We start from the raw sequence: 19,064 nt of genomic DNA, 5'->3' as shown, positions 1-19,064 counted from the left end.
GATTTACAAAGGAAATGCTGTAGATGTGTTTCCCATTTTAGGACCCATAGACTAATTTTCCTGTAATGAAGTTAAATTATCTGATGAACACTTAACTATTAATTGCTTTACAGTTGGTTGTGTTATTTGGTGTTTGGTGGATTTTTTCAGTTCAGTATTTGCTCTCCTCTGGCTTTCCTCTTAATTTCCCAGTGAGGTTGTGGAATCGCCATCCTTCGTGAGAGTCAAAACACACCCTAAGAAACAGGGTTTAACTTAGAAGTTGAATAAACTTTTGAGTTGGCCCTGCTTTAAGTGGGTGGAAAGTGGGGTCTTCTAGACCTCATTTTAAGGACTCTGTGGTGAGTTGATCCTGGGTGCCCCCTGGAGTGGATCAATCACTCCCCTCCTCACCTGGATAGGGGAGACAAAATAAAAGGAACAACTCTTGGGTCAAGATAAGGGCAGGGAGAGATCACTCAGCTATTACAGTCACTGGCAAAACAGAGTCAACTTGGGGAAATTAGTTTAACTTATTAATAGTCAAATCTGGGTAGGATAATAAAAAATAAAGCCAAACCTTAACACCTTCCCCTCACCCCTCCCTTCTTCCTCAACTCCACTCCTAGTTTTCTCTACCTCGTTCATCTCCCCCATCAGCACAGGGAGACTGGGAGTGGGGTTTGTGGTCAGTTCATCACACTTTGTCTCTCTTGCTGCTTCCCCAGTGGAAGGACTCCTTCCCCTGCTCCAGCATGGGGTCCCTCTCCCGGAGACTTTGAGACAATTCTCCACAAACTTCTCCAAAGGGAGTCCTTCCCACAGACCGCAGTTCTTCATGATCTGTTCTAGCGTGGGTCCATTCCACAGGGTGCACTCCTTCAGGAACAGACCATTCCAGCATGGTTTCCCAGAAGGGTCATAAGTCCTGCCAGTGTTCCAGCACAGGCTTCCCATGGGGTCAGAGCCTCACAGAATCACAGAATATTCTGAGTTGGAAGGGAACCACAAGGATCATCAAGTTCATCTGTTAAGTGAATGGCCCATATGAGGATCAAACCTTGGTGTTATTAGCACTACTTATTAACCAGCATCTCCCTGCTCTGTCGTGGCCCTCCAAGGACTGCAGGTGGATCTCTGCTCTGCCATGGACCTCCATGGGCTGCAGGGGGACAGCCTTGCCTCACTGGTCTTCCCCAGGGGCTGCAGGGGAACCTCTGCTCCAGCTCCTGGAGTACCTGCTGCCCCTCCTTCTGCACTGACCTTGGTGTCTGCAGAGTTGTTTCTGTCACATGTTCTCACTCCTGTCCCCTGCTGCAGTTGCTGTTGTGCTGGGCTTTTCCCCCTTCTTAAATATGTTATCCATCACTGATGGGCTGGGCCTTGGCCAGCAGTGGGTCTGTCTTGGAGCTCACTGGCATTGGCTCTGTCAGATACAGAGGGCTTCTCGCAGCTTCTCACAGAAGCCAGTCCTGTAGCCCCCTCCGCTACCTGGCCATCACAGTCCTCTGATTTAAATTAGGGTTCTAATTCAGCTTTGTGAAGGATTACCCCTCCGCTACCTGGCCATCACAGTCCTCTGATCTAAATTAGGGTTCTAATTCAGCTTTCTGAAGGATTAAAAAAAATAAAAAAGATGTGTAGAAATGCAAGATCTATTTAGGGAGAAAGAGCCTAAAAATATCTACCCTGTTACTAGAACAAGAATTTTAAAACTCTGACCCCATGTTTTGTCAAGCCTTAAACTAAGAAAAATCACTGTAAGAGTCAAGAACACTAGTTTTAAGAGTGTTTGGGGTGTTTTGTTTGTTTGCTGAGCATTTCCTGTGTACGGCTACAAGTCACTTCTGCATAACTCTCCTACCAATGCACAGTGAAACATGTCTGGCTTCTTGCAACTGTGTTAATGGGTGTATTTTTAAGGAACACTTCTAAAAACTGTTTATGACTAGCATTGGATTTTGTGCTGGTTTTGAAGAGAAGGAAGGGAAAGATGGCAATGAAGTCTGAACAGGAAGTCAGTGTGTGACTTGTCTGGTGGGGAGGATACATGTTATGATGTGTGTGTCATGTAGACCTGGCTAACAAGTCTGGGGAATGGTAGTGTTGGGACACCTGCTTCAATAAATTAGTGTGCCACTGAACTTCTCCATTTCTACTGTGTTGTTTCTGGTGGATTCTTGCAATACTTAAAACACTAATGTGAAGCAGGTGTGTTTATCATTTCGTACATTACTTTTATGTTTATTAGATCTGCATTAAGCATGTGGTCTGATCTGTTAGGAAGATTTTGGTTTAAAAAATTTCTGATTTTGTGTTGGGTTTTGATTTATCTCAGGTATGGTTCAAGCTTGCAGGAATTAGAGTGGACCACTATGTACACAAACTCACTTTCGTATCTTTACCTTATGGTAATAAAAAAGGATTAAGATTGTTAAACAGGCCATGACACTTGCAATAACAGATGAGCTGGATTTACTTTTTGTATTTCTTTTTTCCACACTGTCAACGTCAGTGGCTGTTGGGAAGCAATCCAGTGAGAATTTTGTTATTTTGCAGCTGAAATAAGGTGTAAAATTGATTGCTCTGTCTTCAGGTGGTAAAGAATAAACAAACCCAAAGTAAGTTTTACTAAACTAATTCCTTTTTCCTCTCTATTCTCTTAAAGACATATAACGCCAGAGAAGTTCTATGTGGAAGCCTGTGATGATGGAGCAGATGATGTGCTTGCTATTGATAGAGTCTCCACAGAAGTCACTCTTACAGGTGACTCTCCTCACCAGTATTTCTCAATACAGTCTTCTCTGTCCTTTCTGTCTGTTTTGCTCTAGGAGTCCAAAAAGATCTTCAGAACCTTACTGAGATGATACTGACATAATTGTTTTTGGTTTTAGTTACTGTTTAAAGCAGTGCTTTGTATTCTGTTCTGGAGAGCTTTGTTTCAAATGCCTTTTCACTGTGGGTAACCAGGGTGATAGTGCTTGCCTGTTTTTGGTAAGACTGTCCATCACAACAGGGGAAGCTGACTCATCCAATCTAGTTGGGGTTGGTGCTAGAAGTTCAAGATCAAACAGGGGAAGGATTGAACACTGGGGTTCTGCAGCTTTTCCAAATTGTCCCAGTGCTTTTTTTTATATAAAACTGAAACCTGACTTTTCATAAAGCCTCTAGAAATAGCAACAGTAAAAAACCCATGGTGTAAATTTTGTTCTGTGTTGCAAATCTGGATTCAAATGTCACTGGGAGTAGTCTTAAGCCTGTTGATGTCTTGAAAATTTTAGTTTCATTTTTTAAACAATGTGAAACAATGAACTTTGATTAAATAACAGTAAAATGAAGGCAGTGGGAGACTTCCCTTTTGATACTTTAGGAGTTTGGCACCACAGTATTACTAATCTCCAAACCGACAGAAATGCTACAGTAGTAGTAATATAAAAGCAGTCATTCTCTCTCTTTTATTAGACTTCCTGTATAAGAAGCCGAATGTAAGAATAGTGTGCCCATCCCACTAATACTTTTGGAATTGTAGTATATTATCTCAATTTCTCCTGCAAAACTGTCCCTTCAAAACTGTAAAGATTGTTATCCCAAGTGTTTTGTTAGTCTAAATCTCTCTCACTACTAGTGTTTTATCAGATGAACCTGCAAGGGTGTCTAAAGCAAAGCAAGAGTCAAGGGTTTCCTTTCCCAGTTTTCTGAGTTCTGGGAAAATGCCTCATTCTAGGGGGTGTTTTGGGTTTCTTTAGATTTCTCTAATATCCCTTCTGTTGTTTTAGAAGTGTAGGTTGATGAAACTTACACATGCTAAGACTTTTAATTGATATTTGGATACTTTTTGGATCTTGGATCTCTTGGTATGTTGTTTGGAATACTGTGTCCCTTGCCACGTGTATGCTGCTGTTGGTAGTTTTTGCAGAGAGAGCCTGCAAAACTAGAGGTAGAGACAGAAGTAGACCAAGGCTCAGAAGAAGCAAACCAGACCTGGGAGGCACAAGCACTTATGGTTTGGTTGTGTTTTATGTCTTGCTGGCTTCAAAACAAAGCTTCTGGAAGCTGGCAGGACAATACATTATTGAGGAGTCTACTTGCTATACTATCATGTAAATAAGCTTGAATTTATTCAGTTAAGTGACAGCTTTGATTAAACATGAGAAATTGGTTAGAAATTGGGTTAGAATTCCAGGTCCTCCTCCCAAACCTCCATGAGGCTTTTAAATTCTGATGCTTTGTTTCTTATATTTAACACTGTAGCAAAACTTGATTTAACCAGGAAGGGTGGAGAAACCTAGTTTTAGTAGTGTTCCAATACAGTCATGAAAGAAGCAGTCTGAAATGTTCTTTTCTTCTGCTTTTCAGTTAAAAAAGATGTTCCCCCTTCGGCTGTTACGAGGCCTATATTTGGTGTATTGGGAACAATCCGGTTGGTGGCAGGTAAGGAGAACAGAACTGTGCTCTTTAAAAACACTTAGACAAAATAGATTGCTAAAGAAGCTCTAAAGGCAAAAATAGTATTTGCAAGTATCTGAGGTTGCACTTTCATCAGAATGATAAGTTTTCCTTGTGGCTTGTAGAGGATGGAGGCATCCAAATCTACTTTATCATGAATGTTTGTGTAACTCCTAAAACCAGGAGGTGCTCTAAAGGTAGGGTTAACTGGTGGTTGTTTGAGTTTTAAGGAATGCGTTTCAAACGAGTGCAAAGAACCTCATCTACTTATTCTTTGTAACTGTTTTAATCTTAGCTGCAGGATTTGGTGCAACAGTTGACTGTTGCATTGCGAAGCTTGACTTTAAATCAATAATCACGGTACACAAATAGCTGAGAGTGACAGGGTGATAGACAAGTAGATGCAGCTGTTCAAGTAATGATTGTGTTGCAACTGCCCTGCAAATATGGAGAAAATCCAACATGAAAAGGAGAAGGGCGGATGGGACCAATTCTAAGTTAAGGGAGTTTTAGGATAACGTAAGAATAAGTTGTTCCGTTTTCTAAGTGTCTCAGTGGTCATATCCAAGCAGCCACTGCCGCAAATAAACCTGATGCATAAAGTGTAAGCTGTCAGGAAAGTGAGCATTGCTGCTCCAACAATCCTTTTTGTAGATTTTGGTAGAGTTTGAGACTGAAGTAGTCTGAAAAATTATGTAATAAGCAGGATACATACTGAATGCAATCTCCATGTGTAGAAAGGATAAAAGATCACTCACTGAAGTATTCTCAACTGAAGCAAAGGGTGATTGTGTTGAATGCAGTGACTTCTGACAGGATCTTAAAACTGCTGAGTTTTCTATGCCCGTATTCTAAAGAGATGTGGGTCTTGCAGAGTAAGAGTAATATAATGGATACATGTGTCTTAGGGACTTGATGAGCGCTGACTGTTTTAAAACTGAACTGCCCCAAAGGCAGTTTACAGGCTCAGTAATGATTGCTATTCATCTGACTGAATATTAAATAAAATATAGAATATGTAAAAGCTTGGGGTTTTTTCATTCTACCCTCTAGAGCTTTGCACTGAGTGTTAGCGTAGAGCTGTCAAAGTAAAGATGTTAGCAGTTAAATTAAATGTTTAGCTAAGTGTTATTAGGCAGTTCACTGCTGTTAACTGTAAAACCAGCCCTGTATCTAGCAATGCAGCCTCTTTAACATATATAAATATTCTTTGTCTGTTGCACTATTAAGAGTAAACTTTTCCTTCAAAAGCAAGATGACACTGAAATATGCTATGCTTAGAAATAAGGTTATGTTGTGGTCACCAGTGAGTGTAAATTAATTGCTCTGAGTGAACTGTCCATGATTATGAGGTGGATTTTTTGCTTCGTTACTTAAGCAACCAGGGAAATAGCAAACTTCCTGACTTAAATTGCTAACAGACACCCAAATGTCTTTGTTCTGTTTTGAACCTGTTAGGAGGAATATTTTTTCATGATAAGTTGAATAGTCTTTTTGGCTTTTGAAGCATGCTTCCTTTCATGTGTTTTGGACTTGCTCTGTGCTTTTCTAACCACATTCAAGAGCATTGGCCTCTTTTTGAGTTAGCAAACCTGAAGATTTTCAGATTGTCTCTGATCAGAAGTAAGAGTAGGTGACACTTTATTTTGTCCACTTTTTTTTAAAATTCCTTAAATTTAATGAGTAGCTCAAGGTCTCTGGACATAGAGAAGTGGGTGGCTTAGCAAGTACATTTTGCTTTTGCTCCAGCCCTGTGTGCTTTTGCTACACTTAAGGACATAAAGTTCTGTTGGTTTCAGTTTTCTGATACAGTTATAGGCTGCTTTTCTTAATATATGCAGCTCTTTGTTTTGTTTTTTTTTAACTTTGTTCTTTCTGCTTTACAGGCACATATCTTATTGTAATAACAAAAAAGAAAAAAGTAGGTGAGATTTTCAGTCATGCAATCTGGAAAGCAACAGACTTTGACATCCTCTCCTACAAAAAGACCATGCTGCACTTAACTGATATTCAGGTAGGTACATTGATTAGGGGAGTATGGAGGAATGTTATTGTATGTTAATGTTCATTGCCACAGGAGCTTAATTTGATGAAGCTATTAATGTAACTTAGAATATCATCTATTTATGGATGTGCATTTTTGCTTCTCTTAAGATGGTACACCCTTCCTAGTGCTTCTGTTAAGTCTTTCTCACACGTTTACTCTTCTGACAGCCCCTACAGTAAACTGCATTGCTGTCATCTTATCTATCTTGCTTTCTTTTTGGAATTGTTCAATTACATAGTTACCCAGCAGGGAAGAATTAACTTTTTTTTTTGAGGGAGGGAAAGATGGAATATATTTTAAAACAGATATGTAGTGGATTGATAAAAAGCAGGTCAGGGTGTCTAACCAATGGAGCTGGAAGGGAATCTGATAGTTTTTCAGGAAAGGAATGAGGTTAATCAGAACTTGAACCAGAATACAAATTATAACTTAGTGTCTGATAACTATTCTTTTGTCTTGCCATCTTGCCTTTTTTTTTTTTGACTGACTGAGTGGTTTTCAGGGAAACTAACAGCTTCCCTTTTGCTTGCAAGTTGTTAGAACTAGTTTAAAATCAGTAGCTATTTACCTCACAGGAATATTGTTCTCTGCTCTCCACTGTTGTTGCAGAATTTGGTTGCAGTGTGCTAGCTGCAAGTTATCAGTGAACTGGTATCAGAATTGCACTCTCATGCTTTCCATCTTGTATGGTAATCTCTGGATGATGTCATGCATTGCTAGAGCACTAGCAAAATTCATCTCATCACTTCAAAAAGTAGTGGTAGCTGACAAGAGGAAAATATTTTGATAGTAGTATATGACAGCTCTTCTATTCTTCCCTCATCTCAACAGTTGCAGGACAATAAAGTGTTTTTATCAATGCTTAACCATGTCTTGAGCGTGGACGGGTTTTACTTCTCAACAACCTATGACCTAACACACACCCTGCAACGGCTGGCCAACACGAGCCCAGAGTTCCAGGAAATGAGCCTTCTAGAGAGGGTAAGGATTTGAGTTTGCTTTGTGTCTGTCTTGGAAATTGCCAGTCAGTTTTATGCAGATGATGTTTAAATGATTCCAGTGTTTTATCCAAGCTATTATGGGTTGTGTCTGAACACACTGGTTCACACAAGTCTCAGTTTGTGAGCAGTATCATATTCTAGGGATCTGTTCTGATGTGATGTCACACTTCCAGATCGGCAGATCTACTTTAAATGGATTTTGAAAAATCCAAAATAAATTAAATTTTTGCCTCTAATATTGAACACTTCTAATTACAATAAGAAGGAGCTAAGCAGAAAAATTGTGAGAAAGCAAGTTATTCCTTTGACCTGGAATGGGGGGAGGAATCCAAAGTGGAATAAATTGTACTTGTGTTCATATTCTTTTCAAGGATAACTTGGAATAGAACTGTGGGTTTTATGGCTGTCAGTCTTGGGATGTTGTATTCTGTCTAAAGTATTCCAATTTTTTGTGTGAAGCATGAATTTAGTATGCTGCTTTTGTCTTAAAGACAGCAGCTAAATGCAATTTGAGCTTGACATTCTCTTGTGTCTATATTGATGGGTTTTTGGTTTGGTTTGGTTTTTTAATATTGGAAAAAATGTTTATATTTGGGGATTGTTTTGCATCATCAAATGCTGCTCTGGCGGTGCTCTTGCCAGGGAGAGCAAGGACACAAAAGGATTGGTTTGCCTTAAAATTGTGTCACTTCAGAAGGTTGTTTGAAAGGCAAAGTACAGTCAAAAGGCATCAATTTCAAGTAAATTCAGATCTTGGATGGTTAAGATTATTTCAGTGTAATTTCATATGCCCATGGCTGCAGTATAATGGCTTATCAAAAGGATGGTGGCAATTTTGAACATTTCCAGTTTGCCTCTGCAAGAGAAGTCTGGTCTGTGTGTGGGTGTTTTTGTTTGATATTTGTGTTTGTTATTTTTTCACAGTACTGGTAGAAGGAAACAACCCCAGTATAGGGGCACCAAAGCATTATGTTCTGCAGCTCAGTTGTTAATGGTTTAGAAGTGTCAGGCAACACCCTTAAGAATAGTTAAAAGAACAGTTCTCTCCAATCTTTATTTAGATTTCTAGTTGAGGATGTGAAGGCTACTGATGAAAGAAGGGAACTTCATCTCCATTTGTACCTGTTCACCTAAACTTGCATGACACATGGATACTATGATATTGCCTTTATGTTGAACTAAACAGAACTGACTGTCTCTAAAAGCATGTTGGCTTTTTTCTTGCTGCAGGCAGATCCACGGTTTGTATGGAATGGACACCTTCTGAGAGAATTTATTGCTCAACCAGAGGTAAACACTTCATAATGATTAAGTTAATAGAGAACAAATATGCTTTTACTATAAGTATGCAACAGTTTTTTGTAATTCTGTCTCTTTCAGACAGCCAGAATCTAGTATAACGTGGCTATTCATCATCTAGTTTAGCACAGTGAGTCTTCTGCTTTCAAACTTCCAACTTTGTCGATGTCCTCAGTAGTACTTCTAGAAAGCTAATTTTTTGGAAGTGTCTGTATTTGAAGATACTGTGCTGTGAAGATACCTACTCATATAAACCAGAGGGGAAGTTACAGTGCACAGCATATGCTTCTCAAGCATTTTGAAGTTTAGCTACTTATTTTTGGGTATAGGCAAGTTCATAATTTTTTTTCTAAGACTCTCTCACATCATTCTCCATGAGTGCAGTTTAAATTCCATTTTCCTAGTGAATAGATCATAAAGCTGGTAATTAATAGTAAGACTGACTGTTTAGATTCTTTCAGTTTATTTCAAATGAAGATTAGCACAATGTAATCTTTGAATTCATTTAGTCCAGCAAATACAAGTGCATTACCATAAGCCACAACTGTGGCACCTTAATGGCCAGACTGTCTAAGCTCCCTCCTACTGGTGACATCCTCTGTCTGTTAAACTCCTTGAATTGCCTGCACTACAGCAGCCTCCTCTCTCCATCAGTACTTTGCATTTATCAAAGCAAATGACGCATGGCTTCTATTTCTGCCTCGGTAACCTGTGGAGATGTGCTGTTACTTTAGACAGCACTGTTCCAAAAGGCTGGATTGTGCAGTGCTTCTGGAATGTGAAGATATGAATTAGAGAAGGACTGTTGTGCATATTCCAGGGGCATATGACTGGGTGTAAAGTTTGCGTAGTGCTATGCAGATAAAGCTTGGGAAATGAGAGAGAAGCTGTGGTGGGAACAGCAAAGGAAAGCCAAGTGTGGCTGGTTAGTGAAAACAGATGTAGGGGGCAAAACACAGAAGCTGAAAAGGGAGATAACTGGTTTTTTAGGCTACACTTCCCCTCACATTGATTACAGGTGGCTTGAAGCAGGAACAGTTTTAGGGAATGAAGTGTGGCATTTCTGACTTCTAGTATTAGAGAACTTTAAAATTTTCTGGAAAGATTAAGTTATTCAGGAATGGCAGGATAGGAAAAAAGCTGGAACAAGCGTTTTGAGTATCAGTCACAATAAAAATATATCTTACTGAAGGCATCTGTAACTACTATCTCTGCATATGTCCTACTGTGAAGGTAAAGCAAACACACCATGTCAAAAGATTTTCAGCAAGTATTGCTTTATATCTGGCATGCTTGTAGGAGAGTAAATGCTATGTATAAGGAGGACAAAGCAGCTTGCTTTTTGTCCAGGCTGCTTAATTAGGATTAGACTTTCACCTTTTTCATCCTGCTAATGAGGATTACATATGTTGCTGTTTTCTCTGAACTTCTTTTCTCAGAAAGGAATGTTTCACCCTAAACAAAAAGTAAATGATATAAAGTATATGAAACTATCACAACACCCTTAGGCAAAGCATAGTCACTCGCTTATCTTTTTTGGCTACTAGTGTTTAATATTTTTAACATGTATTTGTGTGTTTCAGATCCATAGGTTTGCTACGCCAGTGATGCATGGATGTATCCTTTTGTGTTGTAAAACTGAGTGCTGGATATGGGTAGTCCAGAGCAAAATGGCTGCTGCTGAGGCTGCTCTATTGTTACATTGGCAATTAGAACATAGAGCACAATGTCAGAAATAAGTTGTGGTTTGCTCATGTATGGGTGTTACATATTGTTTGATAGCCCACTTGTGTGTTAATGCCCTTGAATATTCTGCTTTGAAGGCTTAATGTATTTCATTTTACAGGCATGGTTTGCATAACTGTCTTTCAGTGGGAAGGTTAAGATTAATATGGCAAATGCTCTTACATCAGCTTCAGTACTTTTTTATCTTGCTGTAAGGATGCGTTTACTTTAGATACAAAATAAGGGAGAACAGTTTTGACTTGAAGGAGTGCTTATGGATGTTCCTGTTGATGAATAAAAGGATAAGAAGTTCTTCTGAAGGCTCATGGGATGCTTCTCCTAGGCAGCTGCTTTTCCTGCACCAACACTTTGGGTAACAGCCTTTTTAGCAAAGCAGTCATGAGTTTATTTTTGAGAAGGGATGAATGCTGCAAGTGAGCTGAATGCTTTCTGGAGGCAGTGTGTGATCAACAGTAAGTCCCAGGTAGTTGCTCCTGGACAGACAGCGTGAAAAGGACTGGCAAGACTGGACAGAGCAACTCATGTCATGTTCTGCTTTGTTCCTCTGTTGCAAAGGCCTCTCAGGTGTGTGCAGGGAATGGCTTCCAGATGGATTTGGTTGATCTGGTAGGACTGTCAGCAGCTGGCAGATCTCCAGTCCTTCTTTCCTGTGGCTTCATTTAATGGAAAATGTTGTGGGAGTAGGCAGAGAGACAAAGGGAAGATAGAAAAAGGGAACTGTCGAAACACACTAATCCTTATCCTGCTAGTTCTGGGTAAATTGCAATTAACAACTGACAGACTGCAATTAACACCTTCCTTGATCCTGTTTTTTCACTATATAAATAATTAGCATAAGTAATGTTTGGTTAGATTAGAATTACAGCAAAACCTTAGAGAACTCAAGAATTTGAAGAAATTGGATTTCTAGTGGTAAAAATGCTAGGAAGAGCCCTAAGCAGAACTGTTACAGTGCCACTAGTAGGTATTTCAATAATATAAAAGGTTCCTCCCCCACTCCCCATGTAAACCCAAATACATTTTTTTCAACTATGTGTACTGGGCTTCTAGTGCTTCAGGGATGAGAAATAATGGACTTGGATACTTGAGATTTTGATCACCTAAAGCCCAAAACTATGTTTCGTATTTCCCTTGCTGCTCCAAATCAAAAGCCCTTCTAAAGAACAGTAAATTCCGCCTTGTCCTTTTCTGTGTATGTGGAAGTTGCTAATAGCAAGTTGTCATTTTAAGTGAGGACAGATTGTCAGCAGAAAAGAGGTTGACAATTGCTAAGCAGCTACAGTTAGAGGTAACCTTTCTTGCAGAATACTGTTGGCTATACAAGTGTTGAATTAAAGGGGGGAGGGCCCGGCAGTAATTTTCCAGGAAAACAGAGGAATGGGTATTTTTTCAGCCTTAATTTATAAATTGTGAGAACATTCTGGATGGGCTGAATTTGTATTATATTTTTTGGGTTGTTTACAAACAGTATTTGCATAAATACAAACAGAAATCAAGATGACTTGTGTGAAATCAGTGTGTTCTTTAACATAGCTGAGGTGCTTGTGTGATGCAGCTGCTTTATGTCCCATTTGATAGATAGATGCAGAACCTAAATTTTACTTGAGACAAAGTATCTTCAAAGAGAAGACTGCAGTACACTAATCAAAAAATTGACCATTTTGGCCTTTCGCTTGCTTTGAAGTGGTGGGTTTCAGTTTTTAGGGGCAAAGCATGAAAGCTGGTGAATCTACCCTGAGAAATTTTTCGTGAGTGCTGGTCTCCATTAGACTTGATAGCTCACTGCAGACCAAATAAGTGCCATTATAAGCAGCACAAAACAAAGCTAAAACTGAAATTAGTTGCCATTTTCCCTGTTTGTTGGTTAGTCCCAGGTGCATTTGGCAGGGTCTGCAGCCTGGGCAGGAAACCATTCTTGTGTAAGAAGCTCACACTGGAGTCTTGGTGTGTGTTCATTCTCTTTTTCTTCATATGGATTTGAAAGCCAGTCAATTTTACTGCTAGTTCTGGTATTTGTAGATGTGATGTATGTTGCACTTATGGGTGCAAAGTATATACCCCCAAGATACTTACTCTTCTAAAAGCCTGGAAAAAATTTTGAAGAGGTGTTTTTTCAAGTAGTTGTTAATTTTTAAAAGCAATAGGGGCAAGAAACTGTTAGGGTAGTTTAATAAAATTATGGATGAGATGGATTCTTAATTTTTAATTAGGACCATAAAACCCAGAATAATCTTCTTCAGACTCACATTTTCTGAAAATTACAGTAGTTTTAATGTCTGTCCATCAGTGACATCACCATAGTGTTGTTTTGCGATCTGCATGTGGATCCTAATATTGTTACTGTCCCTCAAGTTTAATGTTGCTGGGGTGAGAATGTTTACGGATTTATTTGAATGTAGTCTCTTGGTTCCTTGATGTTTCTTACCTGTTGATGTGTAAAAATATCCTAATGAAATGTCAGGGCTTTTCCTTAGTGTTGGTCATCAGTTATCACTATGCACTCTTGTTCTATTAATGGCAAGTGTTTTGACTGGCTGCTTGTTTCCAGAAGAAGCTGTTTCAGGGCTGGCGTACGCTACTATGTAAGAGGTAAAAGAGAAAATTGATTTATTTCAAAAATAATGTGTATTCCATCTGCACATGTGAGTTACCTTTGAATAATTGCTGTATAATGGCTTGCAAAAAAAAATTGCTTAGTTTGTCTTAGGTTCTTCTTCCAAAGAAAATATTAGGAATTGAAGCACTTTCTGGCATTTATTAAAAGTGACTCTTCTTTATGTCTCTAAGGCATAACTGCAAAAATTTTATAATGATCTTCAACATGTGACTGTTTTCATTGGTGTTAAATGCAAGTGTGTAATAGCCCTTTTGGTCTAGCAGTAAATCCAGCTAAGAGCATCATTGGTGCTGGCAGGGGAGCCCTGAGTGGTGTTCTCTAATTGTTTCAAGTTAAAAAGCAAACAGGGAAATGAATTTAAATTACTTTCTCTGTTCTTAGTCCCAAAATACATACTTTTAAAGAAATTAGTCTGTTTCTGCAGTACCACTGTTACAGAATTGTGAATATTTTGGTGTCAGAGCACTGGTATTTTATTTCATATTAAATGATAATGTCTAGTGCTAGAAGTATCAAAATGTGTTAACTTGAAGAAGCACAGTTCTGCTTAAATTTAGTGCAGATCATGTTAAACTTTTACCAAGGGTGTGTTTTATTTTACGTTGTCAGGCAGCTCTGTGCTTCCTCTGAGGACTTAAAAGGGAAGGGAAGGAAGCCTTTAGCTGATGTATACACTGACACTGCTCTGCAGCCAGGCTGACTTGGCTAACAAGGTCTTTTTCCTACACAGGTATTGATTCAGAAGGGCACGCTGCTAACTTTGTTGAGACAGAGCAAATTGTGCATTACAAGGGGAGCAAAGCATCCTTTGTTCAGGTAAAGTCACTGTAAGGAACATAGATACATGGATAGCTCTGTCTGTGTTCTTAAATATAGAATATATAAGATATGCAAATAAAACTTAACAGACTGAATTAGTTTAACAAAATAAACCAGTCTGCTTTATTTTTAAATGTCAAGTGAATTTTCTAAATTCTGCTGTTTAAAACCGTTTCCATTTTTTTGCAGACCCGTGGATCTATTCCTTTTTTCTGGTCTCAAAGACCAAACCTCAAGTATAAACCAAAGCCACAGATCAGCAAGTCAGTAAATCATGTATGTGAGTGTTTGTGTCCTGGGTTTTTAACATGTTACTGGGCTCATGTTTGTGTGATAGGGTAGCAAACTGTAATCAGAAGAATAAAAATCAACAATACTGGATTGAGCTTTATTCTTTAAAAAAGCAAGAAACCTTGTACTTCTTATCATGAATTCAGAGGCTGAAAAAAAATGCAGACATCAATGGGGGTCGTTTCTCTTTGGATCCAGTTTGCAGCAGTTTTAGTAGCTGTACAGTACTCCTTATCTGCAGCATGTTTAATGTGTAGAACTGAATGGACTGGGAGGAGGAAACTGGAAATGTATTGGCACAATAGAGAACATCAAGCACTTAGTTATAAGAATCGTCAGATTATAATGGAGATTTCTTGTAAAGCACAGATCTTAATAATAGTGTACATCTGTCAACACATTTCCTTTCTCTTCTAGATGGATGGCTTCCAAAGACATTTTGACTCACAAATAATTAGCTATGGAAAGCAAATGATTGTCAACTTGGTATGCTTTCACTTGTTCTTCCTGAAAAAGTGGTTGTTCTTTTAAGCAGGCTTTTAAGTAATTCTGTGTCTCTGTCTTCCTGTTTCCCAGGTTAACCAAAAAGGCTCAGAGAAGCCTCTTGAACAAACCTTTTCGAAAATGGTCAACAGCATGGCAAATGGAATGGTCAGGTACATGTCATGAAGTGATACATTCTGTGTTACATGTTAGGCATTGCCTTTGAGACCCACAGAGTGGTCAGTTCTTTGGGGGCCTTTACCAACCCTCTGATTTGTTTGCATTTTATGTTTGTGGAGTAACTTGCTAAGAGATCAGACAGGCAGAATAAAGAAGGAAATTCAGAGGTAATGGTAATGCCAGTATTGGAGTCTTAGTATGCAATGGAGGTCTTCTGCATTTTAGGAAAAAGAAAATCATGCCCTGTAGAGCTAGCTCTGGCAAAAGGGCTTGGTTACATTGCTAACTTAGTGAGGGAGTGTCAAGTGTGAGCAAAACAGGATGGAACAGTAAGGGGAACAAATAGTTTAAATGCCTGGAGCTCAGTGTAACAAGGGCCAGGAGTGGAGAATGCACTTGGATTATGAGGAGTTCCATCTCTTTGTGGGAATAGTGAGTGCAGTACACAATTTTACAACCTGTCTGTGCTCGCTTTCATTAACTTCTGGAGGGAGAGCTTGCATCCAACTCGCACAGATATTTGCCCGTCTACCTTATCCTTGAAATTTCTGTGCTGTGGCTTTTTTTATTCTGTGCATATTTGCTATAAAGTCATCTGGTGGAAACAAAGATGTGAAATTATGTGGAAGTGCATTTTGATGATGTTCTGTATAGGTTCAAAAGTGGTGTTTGGCAGCCCCTTTTTACTATTACTACCAAAATCCACTTTCTTTGTTAATCGTTTTTGATGGCGTTTACCTGCCAGAGTCAAACTCGAGTCTTCAGTTACTTGTTTCAGTGTGTATAGACCATCTTTCTTCATGCATAGTCCTGAAATCTTGTCAAATAACTTTTGGGTTATGAATGCTTGAGGGGGGGAATGTAATGCCCTGTAATCACAGCAAACATATACATACAAATGTTTAATTAATAAAGCACCACTCATTTAGAGCACTTCTTGCCAGAAATTTGCTGTTAAAATTTTGTTCTAAGTCAGTAGCTGCTTAATTTTCTTACGACAGTTAGACTAGCTGCTTAAACAGAACCTGTCTCAGGTTTCTAGAGTTATTGAGGGAATTATGCCAGCAAAGAATGTTGGATTTCAGCACCTGTTTCTAGTTCAAAGTGAACAGAGAATGAAAGAATCCTGGTGGGGAAAAAAAAAGACATTAAATAAGATTCATATCCCTTCTGTACTTCCTGGAGGAAAAATATTAGCCAGAACATAGAATGGGAACATAGAACTTGGAAATGAATTGTCTGCTTCCCCAGACTAGTGGCATTTTGTAAATAATTTTAGATGGTGTTACCATTCACACTAAGAGGGGAGCATGAGATTACAGAGCACTGACAAAATCTCCAGATATGCTGAAAGTCATCTCTAAAGAAAAACAAATCCTCTGCCACTACCTCTTTTATAGATCAGCCTTTTGCTGTAGGGTTTTCTGTAAACCCTCACTGCAGTACATATGTAATCTGAAAAGATGCTTCTGTCTCTGGACAGATATGTGGCATTTGACTTCCATAAAGAGTGCAGTCGGATGAGGTGGGATCGGCTTCAGATTTTGATGGATCAACTAGCAGAACAGCAAGATGAGTTCAGGTAAGGTTCTGCAGTTCTTTCACTTCTGTGCTGTTAAAATGAGAGCACTTCCTCAAAGTTTCTGTTGTCTTGCATTAAGGCACAGCAATGCAGACGTGTAATCTTCTATGAAGAAGATGCATTTGTGTGCATTAGTGTGTCCATATCTCTGGTGTCTTGCTGATATCATGTGCAAGGTTAGAGACCTGGTAGGGGGTAAGATGTAGAGCCCGTGTTACTTCTCAGTAAAGTGGGTCTGAGAATTGCCGCAACCCTGAGTTGTGACAAGAGCTGCCTTTGTAAGGCTGGGTAAAAGGCTAGACAAAGAAATGAGCATGCATGTAACTGGAGCTATTTAAAAGAAAGTCTCCTTAGATTATATTTTTCTTTCATCCAGTAGTAATTCCAGGTGGTGTTGACAGCAGACTGTTTTGCCACCTAGTGTACAACACTGGATGTTCCTTCCACAGGCGTTTGTAAAAATGTTTTCTCTAACACACGCATTGTTGTGGCTCCAGACCTTGCACTGGCATTGATTGTTAGCCCTTGCTAACATAAGTAACCCAAATGGAAACAAATGCTCATTTTCTTTAGTCATATAAAAATACACAAAATGTCCAAATCAATTTAAATCTTTAGTCCCACAAGTGTGTTTTTGGTCATAGCTACTTGTAGACATGTGGATTGCTAGGGAAATAGTTTACTTTGTTCTGCTTTTCTGATTGCTTCCTTCCTGTTCCTGAAGTCTTGTGCCTAAAGCACAAAGCAGATCAGCTAAAACATTACAAGACTAGCAGTGGTATAGTCCATCCTAACAAAATAAAATGAGGTGAGGTATGGACTAGAACAGGAGTCTTCTTGATGAAGTCTCTTACCTGGAGTGATGGCTATGGGAATGATATAAATTAATCAGATTATAGTTAATATTCTGTCCACTGCAAAAAAAAGGCCTTAAAAACTCATAAAGACCTAATCAATAAACTGACTTTGAACACCTCAAATAAGGAGAAATAAGATTTCAGGTTTTTCCTACACAGCAAGGATCCTTTATTCTCAGCATTAATACTGAATCCCATAACTTGTTTACTGTCAGCTGCCATTGGAGGTGTAGAAAATAACCAGGTTTCTTTGAAATTTAAAAAAAAAAAAAAAAAAAAGCTATTCATCTCTAAAACAAGATACAAAATTGAAGACTTTTTCTCAAGATTAGGCTGGATCTAACTTAACTTGTTTTATTTCATCTGTAATGACTATTGCTTAAATAGGAACAGAAAAGTCTTAAGTTCTGATCTTCGTAGAAAATGGTTTTGCAAGCCCTGGGGAGGTAAACAGCTCTTACTTTCTGCAGGCTAAATCCAGTTGTGGAAGATCTGTCAGAAAGGAGAGCTGGGTTTGTGGAGGTGTTTATTGTTAGTTTTTGAATTTTTTAGAGCAGCTATAGGAGATGCAGCATTTAAGAACAGACATTTCTAGTTAATTAGGATAATAACAAACTATCTTATCCTAATACCAGTTGTAGGCAAAATGCGGGGGGGAAAAGGAGGATTTCACAGCTGTTGTTGTCTCCTTTAGTCTGCAACAATGTAAAACATGGTTTAACAAAACTAGTTCAAGAATGATGAAAATGGCTCTTAAAAAGACAACACAAGATTAATCAAAGTAAATTCATGTGCTTCTAAGGCTCCTGATTGTAGTACTGCATCACTCTAGACTTGATAATCTTAAAATGCTCAACAGTGGATCATATGCTAGTCCACATTTAGGCTTCATAATTACATATTGGAGTAACCTAATCTATAGATGATCATCTGTAAGTCTGTAGACAACTGAAGTTTCATGCTGTGGCAGGACAGGCGTAGTTCTGTCCCATTCACACATCCAGTTGATGAATAGATTGGAATATTTGTTCTACCAGCTCAGTATTGCAATGCATGTGTGCAATTCAGTACTTAAAATGAGCTGTTTGTTATCAACTACTGGAAACACCTGGTTTAGTGGATTAAAAAGATTGAGGTAACAATTAGCGTATGCAAGAGGGAATATCTGGTTCCCCCACGTGTTCACATAATGGAGAGAATGTCATGTGACAGTAGCAGATTTTTCCATGTTTTCCAAGTGGCATTAAAAAATCTGAGTACCTTTCTGGAAGATTTGTGCCTGACAACTTAGGTGACTTTTCATGCATTGCTGACTGGATTGAACTGGGTGACCAGTTGTAAACAAATCTGGTTACTTCTGCTGTTAGGCTCTGCTAACGATCTTTGTATCTGTGGAGCTGGGACACTAAAATAACTGGGGAAAAAAATACGTGTCCCTGACTTCGCACCAGAAGCTGCTCTTACCACTGGCATATAACTCAATATTGCTGGTTGGCTTTCTGAATGTAAGAGTGAATACTGCCCTGAGATTGCTCAATGTTCATCCACTAATGCTGTTTTCCAGCATGGGAAGAATTCAGGGAGGCATCAAAGTTCGAAGACATGGCTGAGAACTCATCAAATGCTCGGGACAATTGCATTTTGGTTGCTAGGATATTTACTTGTGAAAACATGTGGTTTATATGGCCTGTTATCTCTAAATACATGTGTTGTATGT

General features: G+C 38.9%; 1 protein-coding gene across 1 annotated transcript in view; it reads left to right on the top strand.

The window, feature by feature from the left end:
* The first annotated feature begins 2,649 nt into the window (after nucleotides 1-2,649).
* The window catches only part of SACM1L (SAC1 suppressor of actin mutations 1-like (yeast)), a 21,294-nt gene continuing 4,879 nt past the window's right edge, over nucleotides 2,650-19,064 (top strand). Inside the window, exons 1-14 of the mRNA XM_017734486.1 lie at nucleotides 2,650-2,745; nucleotides 4,336-4,410; nucleotides 6,312-6,439; nucleotides 7,304-7,453; nucleotides 8,704-8,763; nucleotides 10,356-10,389; nucleotides 13,006-13,107; nucleotides 13,866-13,951; nucleotides 14,144-14,230; nucleotides 14,663-14,731; nucleotides 14,822-14,901; nucleotides 16,392-16,484; nucleotides 18,013-18,041; nucleotides 19,056-19,064. The exon at nucleotides 19,056-19,064 is cut by the window's right edge and continues 107 nt beyond it. Of these exons, the coding sequence (XP_017589975.1) occupies nucleotides 6,416-6,439; nucleotides 7,304-7,453; nucleotides 8,704-8,763; nucleotides 10,356-10,389; nucleotides 13,006-13,107; nucleotides 13,866-13,951; nucleotides 14,144-14,230; nucleotides 14,663-14,731; nucleotides 14,822-14,901; nucleotides 16,392-16,484; nucleotides 18,013-18,041; nucleotides 19,056-19,064 (823 nt within the window). The 5' untranslated portion in view covers nucleotides 2,650-2,745; nucleotides 4,336-4,410; nucleotides 6,312-6,415. The remainder of the gene's footprint in view (nucleotides 2,746-4,335; nucleotides 4,411-6,311; nucleotides 6,440-7,303; nucleotides 7,454-8,703; nucleotides 8,764-10,355; nucleotides 10,390-13,005; nucleotides 13,108-13,865; nucleotides 13,952-14,143; nucleotides 14,231-14,662; nucleotides 14,732-14,821; nucleotides 14,902-16,391; nucleotides 16,485-18,012; nucleotides 18,042-19,055) is intronic.

This window comes from Corvus brachyrhynchos, unplaced genomic scaffold, assembly GCF_000691975.1.
Source record: "Corvus brachyrhynchos isolate BGI_N302 unplaced genomic scaffold, ASM69197v1 scaffold94, whole genome shotgun sequence".
Lineage (NCBI taxonomy): Eukaryota > Metazoa > Chordata > Aves > Passeriformes > Corvidae > Corvus > Corvus brachyrhynchos.
Note: the sequence above shows the minus strand (reverse complement) of the source record. Positions and strands in the feature narration are given on the sequence as shown.